The 11,793-nt window shown below is 41.3% G+C and overlaps 1 protein-coding gene and 1 pseudogene across 1 annotated transcript; both read left to right on the forward strand.

Annotated features, from left to right (window-relative positions):
* Positions 1 to 60: 60 nt before the first annotated feature.
* On the forward strand, positions 61 to 6,307 carry LOC140954462 (uncharacterized). Its single transcript, XM_073404068.1, has 10 exons — positions 61 to 497; positions 660 to 1,021; positions 1,106 to 1,394; positions 1,484 to 2,457; positions 2,635 to 3,058; positions 3,186 to 3,304; positions 3,395 to 3,529; positions 3,629 to 3,873; positions 3,916 to 4,284; positions 6,161 to 6,307. The coding sequence occupies exons 1-10, from the start codon at positions 61 to 63 to the stop codon at positions 6,305 to 6,307; spliced, it is 3,501 nt and encodes a 1,166-aa protein (XP_073260169.1).
* A 4,333-nt stretch (positions 6,308 to 10,640) lies between these two features.
* Positions 10,641 to 11,573, forward strand: LOC140954388 (germin-like protein subfamily 1 member 16; annotated as a pseudogene).
* Positions 11,574 to 11,793: the final 220 nt, after the last annotated feature.

The raw sequence follows: 11,793 nt of genomic DNA on the forward strand, positions 1-11,793 counted from the left end.
TCAATTCTTCTTCTTTTCATAAATTACACCTATCAATTGGTATCAAAGCCTCTCATTTCCATGGAGACTAGGAACAAAAGCAATACTGAGTTTCGCAATGAGGTCATTGAAGCATTGGCTCAGCATGCATCTCAATTTGATCTTCTTAAAACCCAACATGAGTCTCGTTTCGATCTCCTAAACAACAACATGAATCAAGTTACCACCTCCCTCCAAAACCACCAAAACACAATCAGTGAATTACAGGCATTGTCATTACATCACAGTTCCAATCAACAAACCATTATCCAAGATGTCCATTCTTTCACCAAGGGAGAAACTTCCCAAAAGGGTCGACAACTAACTTTTGCTTGTTCCTTTCCAAGTGCTAGTTTTGACAGGAGTCATCAACAGCTCAAACTGTTGTTTCCAAAATTCTGTAGTGATGAACCAACAGGATGGGTTTACAAGGCAGAGCAATTCTTTGAATTTCAGAACATTGTGAATGAGCAAAGAGTGTAACTCGCTTCTTTCCACCTGGACAGATTAGCTTTGCAGCGGCACCGTTGGCTGACTAAGTACAAGGGGACACTCACCTGGCCTGAGTTTACCACGGCACTCCTCCAATGTTTTGGTCCAACTGAGTATGAGGATCCCTCTAAAGCTTTAACTCGTTGCAGACAAGTCACAACAGTAGCAGCATACCAAGAAGCTTTTGAAGGGCTATCACATCGTGTGGATGGGTTACCAGAACCATTCTTGGTTGGATGTTTCATTGCAGGACTTCGGGATGATATCCGTCTGGATGTCAAAACTAAACAAGCGAAGACTCTAGGAGACACCATTGGAGTTGCTCGCCTGGTGAAGGAACGTAATCTCCTACAAAGGAAAGGTAAGAGGTTTGCTCGATCTACAGTCATTTCTCGTCCTCTGTCTACCACCAATAGTGGTGTCTTGGGACCACCACTAGCATCCAAACCAATCAACAACACTGCTCCATCCTTATTCAGGAGGATAACCAATCAGGAAGCTCGTGAAAGACGTGAGAAGGGTCTTTGTTTTTATTGTGATGAAAAATTCATACCAGGGCATCGTTGTCAAAGGCCATAGCTGTTTATGATTGAAGATTCCACACCAGCAGACACTGATACCAATGAGGATTGCACCGTTGACATTGCCACTGTGGAATCTTTTCCGGAGATATCTTTCCATGCCATCGCTATAACTGAGCATCCACAGACCATTCGTGTAATAGGAAAACTGAAGAACAAAGATGTCACAATGTTGATCGATGGAGGAAGTACACATAATTTCATCGACCAATCCATTGTCTCTCAATTCGGGCTGCAAGAAATTCGAGATAAGACGTTTCAGGTGATGGTGGCTAATCATGAGAAGATTGTTTGTGGCGGATGGTGTCTTGCTCTTTCCCTACTCATCTAAGGTCACGTGGTCATTGCTGATTTTTATTTCTTACATGTTGTTGCTTGTCATGTGGTTTTAGGCGTACAATGGCTTGCGACTTTTGGTCCAATAGAAACAGATTACAGAAATCTACGATGAGTTTCATAGATGGGGGTATCAAACGCATGTTTCAGGGAATTGGTCGTGCAGGGTTGGAGGCGTTATCCAATAAGGACCTTTTTAACTTGCAACAAACTGGGTTGTTTCTCCATATTACTATGATTGAGCATGTGGACTCCACTGCGACTTATTCCAGTGATCTCGCAGTAATTCTTGACAAATTTTCGCATGTTTTTGACACTCCAACAGCTTTGCCACCAAATAGTTCACATGACCACTGTATTCTACTTCAACCCAACAACGAACCTGTTAGTGTTCATCCATACAGGTACCCATACTATCAAAAAACTAAGATTGAAAAGATGGTTAAAGAACTTCTTGAATCCGGTTTAGTTCGTCCAAGCAACAGTCCTTTTTCATCTCCTGTTTTGTTGGTAAAAAAGGTAGATGGAACGTGGCGATTTTGTGTAGATTTTCGGGCACTCAATCACATAACAGTGAAGGATAAATACCATATTCTGATTGTTGACGAGCTCTTGGATGAGCTGCATGGTGCCAGGTTTTTTACAAAACTAGATTTTCGGGCACTCAATCACATAACAGTGAAGGATAAATACCATATTCTGATTGTTGACGAGCTCTTGGATGAGCTGCATGGTGCCAGGTTTTTTACAAAACTAGATTTTCGGGCACTCAATCACATAACAGTGAAGGATAAATACCATATTCTGATTGTTGACGAGCTCTTGGATGAGCTGCATGGTGCCAGGTTTTTTACAAAACTGGATTTACGTTCGGGGTACCACCAAATTCGGGTTCAAGAGTCAGACATCCAGAAAACAGCTTTCCGCACGCATGAAGGACACTATGAATTTGTAGTAATGTCGTTTGGTCTTACTAATGCCCTAGCTACTTTCCAGAGTCTCATGAACGATCTGTTCAGGCCATATCTTCGCAAGTATATTATTGTGTTCTTCGATGATATTTTGATTTACTCTAAAAATTAGGATGAACATGTTTCACATATCATTAGTGTTCTAACCATTTTGTCCAGTAACAATTTGTATGTCAAGAAATCAAAATGTTAGTTTGGAGTATCATAGGTGAATTATTTGGGCCATGTCATATCAGAGAAAGGAGTCGAGGTTGATCCTTCCAAGATTCAGGCAGTGGTTGATTGGCCCGAGCCTACAACAGTGAAGGGTGTGCGTGGCTTCTTGGGGTTGGCAAGATATTATAGAAAATTTATCAGTGGCTTTGGCAATATTGCAACACCATTGACTTATTGTTTAGGCAAGGAAGGATTTCGTTGGGGAATAAATGAGTCCACAACCTTCAACAAACTTAAACATGCCTTGACTTCACCTCCTGTTCTGCGATTGCCTGATTTTTCTCAATGTTTCTTCATTGAATGTGATGCTTATGGTACTGGAATATGCATTATTCTTATTCAACAAGGTCAACCTACTGCATTCTTTAGTGAGGCATTGAAGGGTTCATCTTTGGCACTCTCCACTTACGAAAAAAGAGATGTTGGCCATTGTCAAAGCCATCCGTAAGTGGCGACCTTATCTTCTAGGGTGACCCTTCACTGTTAGGACTGATCATAAGAGTCTCAAGTTTCTTTTGGAACAACGCATCACAACTTCTGCACAAACTCGTTGGCTTTCGAAACTCCTCAGTTATGATTATGTGGTGGAATACAAAAAGGGCCCTGAAAACAAAGGTGCTGATTTTTTATTTAGGAAAGACGAGATCAACTTTATGGCAGTTTCCTTGCCTCAGCCCGATTGGTGGATGCGTCTGCAACAAGAGGTTTAACAAGACCCTTTCTACACTGATTTATTCAAGTTGAATTCTGGTCATCAATGACAACTGTATACTTGTAAAGATGGTGTGTGGTTCAAAGGTGGCAAGGTATATTTGAATCCCTCTTCTCCATTAATTCCTTCAGTTTTGGCAGAGCATCACTCTTCTCCTTTTGGCAGCCATTTTGGTTACCACATAACTCTAGCAAGGATCCAAGGTACCTTCTTTTGGCCAAAACTTCGACAACATGTCAAATAATTTCTCCAGCGTTGTGATACCTGTCAACGTTTTAAGGCAAATTGTTTAAGTCCTGCAGAGCTGCTGCAGCCCTTATCTATTCCAATAAAAATATGGACTGAGGTATCTATGGATTTTATGGAAGGTTTGCCTCCTTCATTGGGCAACACGGTGATCATGGTTGTGGTGGATCGTTTGAGTAAATATGCCCATTTTGTAGCTTTGAAGCATCCATTCACGGCCATTATTGTGGCCAAATCTTTCATTGCTAATGTTGTCAAGCTGCATGGCATTCCTGTGCCTGTTGTCAGCGATCGAGACAAGGTACTTTTTAGTTCTTTTTGGAAAACTCTGTTTCATCTGCAGGGTACTCAGCTCAATATGAGCTCCAGTTATCATCCTCAATCGGATGGCCAAACTGAGGTAGTCAATTGGACACTGGAGCAGTATTTAAGATGTTTTACAGGTGATCAACCACATAAGTGGGTGGATTGGTTGCCTTGGCCAGAATTTAGTTATAATACTGTCATTCACTCTTCCACGAAGATTTCACCATTTGAAGCAGTTTATGGCATTTCACCACCAAACGTGCTTTCCTATGTGCCAGGAACTACTCGTGTCCAAGTTGTGGATGAGTATTTACGTGATAAAGATTCAGTCCTTCAGGAATTACGCCATCATCTAGTCCTTGCGAGAGATCGTACGAAAACTCAACCTGACAAACATCGTCGTGAGGTTCATTTTTCTGTGGGCGATCTTGTTTATCTAAAGTTACAACCATATCAGCAAACATCAGTTACTATTAATTTATATAATTTTATATTATTTATTCTAAATAATTTTAAAAAAAAATAAAAAAATCCTACCGACGGAATGTAGCCGTAATCATTTTACAAAGAGTTGAAAAAATATTCACTAAAGTTGAGAATAATTAGGAGGCTTAACCTAATAGGTTAGCCAACCCTTTCTATATATATGAGTAGGGCAATATACAATAGTAAAGGTGGAGATTACCACATAAGAATATGACTACAATATTTCTTATATAATTACATTCTATAATACGCCCCCTCAAGCTGAGGGTGGAGGATCAACCTGAAGCTTGAATCTAAAAGCAGTAAATGAAGCAGCAGGAAGTGGCTTAGTGAAGACATCGGCAAGTTGATCCTGAGAGGAAATAAAAAGAATCTGAATCTCCTTCTTCGCAACTCTATCTCGGACAAAATGATAATCAATCTCAATATGTTTTGTGCGAGCATGAAATATAGGGTTTGCGGACAAATACGTGGCACCAAGGTTGTCACACCAGATAATAGGGGCAGAAGGAGTCGGAATCTGAAGATCCGTTAACAAGTGCTGAAGCCAGATAACTTCAGCTGTGCCATCGGCTAAGGCTTTGTACTCAGCTTCCGTCGAAGAACGAGCAACAGTGCGTTGCTTACTCGATTTCCACGAAATTAGCGTCTGACCAAAGAACACAAGATAACCACCTGTAGACTTTCTATCCTCAATACTACCTGCCCAATCTGCATCTGTAAAACCATGTAAAGCAAAAGAAGAGCCGCGAGTAATATGTAAACCATGTGATGCCGTACCACGGAGATAACGCAAGATGCGTTTCGCGGCAGCCCAATGGGATTCTGTAGGAGCATGCATAAATTGACAGACCCGGTTAACAGCAAAGCAAATATCCGGGCGTGTGAAAGTGAGATATTAGAGAGCACCAACAAGTTGCTAAAAACGAGTAGCATCAGAAAACAATGGATCCGGCATAATGGTGGCTTTGGATGTCGAAATAGGAGTATCAACTGGTTTACAGGATAACATACCAGCTCGTGTGAGGATATCAAGTGTATACTTATGTTGACAAAGCATAAGTCCCAGACCAGTACACTGCACTTCAATACCCAAGAAATAATGAACATCACCCAAATCCCGAAGTTTAAATTATGAGCTCAGTAGCTGAATGAGTTGTTGTAGCAGAGTTCCATTATTACCTGTAAGCAGAATATCATCAACATAAACCAAAAGATAACAAATATCACTACCAACCGAGAAGATAAACAATGAGGTATCCACTTTAGAAGCACAGAAACCAATGGATAATAGGAAGTCATTCAGACGAGTGTACCAAGCTCGCGGAGCCTGTTTTAACCCATATAGAGATTTATGCAATCGACATACATGACCTGGGAGTGCAGAATCAACAAAACCTGGAGGTTGTTTCATGTAAACCTCTTCATCAAGGACTCCATTTAGAAATGCATTATGAATGTCAAGCTGATGAATTTTCCAACCACTCGAAACTGCAATGGAGAACACTAAGCGGACTGTTGCCTGTTTGATAACAGGACTAAAAGTTTCAGAGTAATCAATACCTTCTTGCTAAGTGAAGCCCCTAGCAACCAGGCGCGCCTTATACCTCTCAATGCTACCATCAAATTTGCGTTTAATTTTGTAGACCCATCGGCTACCAACAACATTCATGGACGGATGAAACGGCACTAAAGTCCATGTTCTGTTTGCGCGTAAGGCCTGAATTTCCTCTCGCATAGCATTATGCCACGCCTCATATCTGTTAGCATCAGGAAAAATAAGTGGCTCATGCGAGGGAGGAGAAGTTACCCGACTGAAGGAAGCAGCAGATGTGGTTGTCGTGGTGGTGATCAGCGCTGTCTTGGGCTGTCTCGGACGAAGAACCATGGGGTGTTTAGGAGCAGCTGGACATGGAGTAGCAACACCTGTACCTAGAATGTGATGAAGAGGACAAGAGGAGAGATCAACACAAAGTTGCAGACCAGGAGGTGAAGCCAAGGAGGTGCTAGGTTGTGCCGCTACTGAATCCTGCAATTCAGAACTTGTTCCTGCACAATAATCATTGGAAAGACAAGCACGTAGTGATAGTATGGCTGTGTGGGGAGGTGAGGCAGGGTCGGCTGAATCAACGGGCAGGGGAGCAAGCTGGGGGGTTGCGGCAAGGGGCGAAGGTGGGTTGTGTGTTTTGCCAAGTTGGGAAGGAAGAGGCTGAAAACAGGAAGGGGGTTGCAGTGATGGAAGATAGGTAGGTGAGTGGGGGGAACCGGGGTGTTTGTTACCTGTTCAGACTTTTTAAAAGGAAAGACACATTCATGAAAACGAACATGACAGGAGACATAGACACGACCAAACTCTAAATCAAGACACTGATAACCAAGATGAGACGAGCTATAGCCTAACAACACACAAGGAGAAGATCGAAAATCTAATTTATGAGCATGATATGGACGTAAAAAAGGAAAACAAAGACACCCAAAAGTGCGTAGAAAGTTATAATCAGGAGTGCGATGAAACAGACACGCAAAAGGAGATTTATTTTGAAGAACATGAGTAGGCATGCGATTAATAAGATATACCAATGATTCCATAGCATAGTTCCAAAAACGCAATGGGGCATTACACTGGCCTAAAAGGGTTAGGCCAGTTTCGACAATATGTCTATGACGACGTTCAACTGTGCCATTTTGTTCATGAGTATGAGGACAAATTAATCGATGATGAATACCAATTGTTTGAAAGAATTTATTTAATTTGCGATATTCACCACCCCAATCAGTTTGAACAGATTTAATTTTAAGAGAAAACTGACGCTCAACAAGTGTCTGAAAACATTGAAACGTGGAAAATACATCAGATTTCGCAACAAGCGGATAATACCAGATATATTTAGTGTGCGCATCAACAAAGATAACAAAATAACAAAAACCATCAGAAGAAAACATTGGAGCAGGGCCCCAAACATCACTAAAAATTAATTCAAGTGGGGTAGAAGTTTTGTGACCCGTCGGTCGTAATGAAAAACGGGATGACTTGCCTAATGGACATGCTTGACATTGAGTAAAAGATTGTCTAGACGTACAAATAATTTTATTATCAGAAACTAACAAATTTAGAATGCGAGGAGTTGGATGACCTAAACGACGATGCCACAAGTCGGCAGTCGCGGAAATGCAAGGAGACCAAAAAGCTTGAGGAACTAACGTAGTCGAGGACTCGGAGAGAACATAAAGACCATCATGACTCCAACCGGAAAGAAGAACTTCCTTGGTGACGAGATCCTTCACATAAAACACAGAATCATGAAATTCAAAATAAACATGATTATCACGATAGAATTTCTGAACAGATAACAACGATTTGGTAATGTGAGGCACACGAAGAACATTAGTTAATGTAAACAAGCGTTTGGGGGAATATAAAGTAGTATGTCCAACATGGGATATGTCAAGGGCCTTACCATCACCAACATGCAAGAAATCATTACCAAGATAAGGAGCAGAAGCAGTTAGAGTTGCAAGGTCAGGCGTCACATGTTGATTCGCGCCGGTGTCAGGAAACCAAGTCGTTGCAGCAGAATCATTCGCAATAGCAAGGTGAGCAGAGGGCTGCTGTGTGCTGCTGCGAAACTGAGAGCATTGAAGAGCTGAATGGCCAGGATTGGAACACAATTGGCAGCGTACATGTCCAGACCACTACCCCTGATTTGGGCGGAAATCTGCAGCAAAGGTGCGCCTGTTCTGCCACTGATTTTGCCTCCAATCTGCAGCGGAGTGACCTCTGTTTTGGGCCTGAAATCAGTTGTTTTTGGAACGCCAATTACCCCAAGAACGTCCCCTGTTTCGGCTGTGATTAGTCATGGCATAATAAGCAGAAATCAGAGGTGTTGGCAGCAATGGTGGCTGCTGCGGCAGAGAAGAAGAAGACAGCAGAGGTGAAGAGGATGAACCGACAGCCATGGAGTGAAAGGAATTCTTGTGCAGAAACTCATGGGTAAGGAGATGACTATGAAGATCAGCATACGATAGCAGTTCAGCCTTGGTTATGAGACTAGTTACCAAGTCTTTGAACTCACCGCGAAGTCCACGAAACACATAGAGATTGAAATCTTCAAGGGACATTGGGCGACCAGCAGCAGCCAATTCATCAAATAACGATTTGGCTTGCTGCATATACATACTAACTGATGCATCACCTTGCCGAAGGTCTTGAAAGGAGCCATGTAGTTGCATGATCCAGGAATTAGATGGAGAGGCAAGTGCCTTCTCAAGCGTGCGCCAAACACAATGTGAAGTAGAACAATCTACTACAAGATGCAGCACATCCACGGAAAGAGAGGAGAGTAGAGCACTCAAAATAAGTTGATCTTGTTGCTTCCAATAAAGAAAATAAGGGCTGATGGCAGAGGAAGAACCAGCCGAAGCATCAATCATATAAGATGGAGGACACGGCAAGGAGCCGTCAACAAAGTGAAAAACACCTTGACCAAGGAGATATGGCTTCATCTGCATTCTCCAATAAAGATAGTTTGTGTTCATAAGTTTCAACGACACAACATGGTGGTTGTTTGATAGAGGAACCATTGTTGTAGATTGTGTTCCCATGAGAGGCAAAGGAACGGCAGAATCATGAGAAGAAAAATCAGACACATGTGGAAGTTGTTCTCGGCCAGCAGCAGGAAGAGGGCTGGCCGGTGATGGTGCAGCACCGGTGGAGGGAGAGATGGCAACGGCGGCAGCAGGAGGAGAATCCATAGGGGAGAAAATTAGGGCCGGCTTCAAAGGGAGAAAAGAGTTTTGACGGCCGAAGGCTCTGATACCAAGTTGAGAATAATTAGAAGGCTTAACCTAATAGGTTAGCCAACCCTTTCTATATATATGAGTAGGGCAATATACAATAGTAAAGGTGGAGATTACCACATAAGAATATGACTACAATATTTCCTATATAATTACATTCTATAATAACTAAGAATACCACAATCACCAACGCTTTGACAGAAGGATAACTTTTGTCGACATTTACCGAGAGTTGAAAAATATTTACTAGAAATGCCACAATCACCAACGTCTTCATAGACGGATATAGTCCATTGGCATTTTACTGAGAGTTGAAACATGTTTACTGGAAATGCCACTATCACCGGCGGAATATATCCGTCGGTATATTTCTAGTAGGAATTTGTTTTTTTCGCACGTATTTTCCGTCAGTAAAACTATCAGTAATTTTTTTCCCCAACAGACATAGCAATGAAATGTGGGATTACCAACGAAAGACATGCCGACAAACACTTTCCGTCAATGAGTTAGTTGATAAAAAAAATTTCGACGAAATCTGAATCTCATATCAACAAATTCAGTCCGTCGATAAAACTGCGAAATCTTGTAGTGTTGGTGCAATTAAGTAAGTATCAAGAAATTAACAAGTTTTATATTTAAAATTGCAATCTTAAATTTTCTAATCTTGTGTATATTTAACAAATTCTTTGTACTAGGTTGCATGATTTGTGGTATGATGCCTACAAATATCAAAAGAAAAAAAAAAAACATCAACTCTAATGAAATCAGGGTTAGAAAAAGCACAGACCGAGTCTTGTGATGTAGGGTAATTGGGGAAAGTGTCTAGAATTTATGGCTTCAAATGACTTTAAAAGGTGTTCGCAATCCAGGTCATAGAACTAAAACAAAAAAACAAATGGTTCGATGAGTAAGTAAAGTGTTGGAGCGCTTTCATTAATCAACCATGCAAAACACCTAATAAGAATGACACTACTAGTTCAGTAGAGCCTGTGCAAATTCAAGTGAGACGATCCAATTTGTTAGATGATGGTTGAATTAACCATTAGATTTTCTTTGGAAATATATTGGTTACTGGTCTTAATAGATTATAACATAAGAAAGGGAACGAGAAAACCATATCAACAGGACAATCATAAGAAACTTCCATTGAATTAACTACCCAGGACCGGGAACATTTTGTCACCTAACAATCTTTAGTTCTCGACCAACTCTCACATTTTCACCGGAGTTTCTTTGACGAAGCCTTGTGACAAGAGACATGCACACCCAGTCCTGTTAAGTTAATGGAAAGAGTATTATAAAGAGAATATTGGCATATGACGGAAAATGTCAAATGTTTTGAGGACTTGGTTTCATCACTGACATCACAGAACGAGCACCTACTGAGTCTTCGTCGTCGCCTTCATACAGGACTAATTCAATGACTCCAATCTATAAATGGCCTTGCATCCTCGCTAGATAACTCACCCCTCTCCACAAGAAAAATCCGTATAGAATCTGATGGAAGGACTCAAGTTTCTACTAGTTTTTGTCGTCCTGGCTTTGGCTTCCTCATTTGCCTCTGCCTCTGATCCTAGTCCGCTTCAGGACTTCTGTGTTGCCATTAAAGAAACCGATGGTGGTATGTGATTTTTAAGTGTTTCGTCAGGAGTTTTTGTCAGGAGTCACATGATCATATTACACTGAAAATACCATGCATCCTGTATATATTTTAATATCTTCATTCTCTATTAATTGACTGACCTTTTATGGGCATGCTTCAAATGCCTTTCTCATGCAGTGTTCGTGAACGGAAACTTCTGCAAGGGCCCACAGCAAGTTACTGAAAAGGATTTCTTCTTTTCTGGACTCAACGTTCCTCGGGACACTTCCAGTCCAGTTGGTTCAAATGTCACTGCTGTCAATGTTGCTCAAATTCAGGACTCAACACTCTTGGCATATCCTTGGCTCGCATTGATTTTGCACCATATGGGAGCCTGAACCCACCCCACACTCACCCTCGTGCCACTGAGATCCTAGTGGTCGTGGAGAGTACCCTCTATGTTGGTTTTGTTACATCTAACTTGGCTAACGGAGATAATCGCCTAATCACCAAGGTCTTAAATCCCGGAGATGTTTTTGTGTTCCCAGTCGGACTCATTCATTTCCAGCTCAATGTGGGAAAAACCAATGCCGTTGCATTAGCCAGTTTAAGCAGCCAGAACCCTGGTGTGATTACAATTGCAGGTGGACAAGAAGGTAGTCGACTATCTTCAGAAACAATTCTGGACGGACAACAACAATTAGAAGAACACATTTATTAAGAAGACATGAAGCTGTAGCTAGCCTCATGTTTGGCATGTTTTCTTCATTACTACGTACCTCTTTCATATTTATTTTCATGAATAAATAGGTTTCTGCTCCTGTCTTTTATGCTCGGTTTGGTAATGATATAAAAAGCATAACAGTATGAAACCAAGGAATTGCAGTTATCGTACTATTTCCACATACTAACCAGACGTTGTACGTTTACATGTATTGCCGGAGCTTGTTGATGTCTTATAAGATACTATATTGTTGTTGTTGCAGGAGATGGAGGGAACCTGAAGATCTGTTAACAAATATTGAAGTCACATGACCTCAGCAGTACCAT

Source organism: Populus alba, chromosome 13 (assembly GCF_005239225.2).
Source record: "Populus alba chromosome 13, ASM523922v2, whole genome shotgun sequence".
NCBI classification, from domain to species: Eukaryota; Viridiplantae; Streptophyta; class Magnoliopsida; order Malpighiales; family Salicaceae; genus Populus; species Populus alba.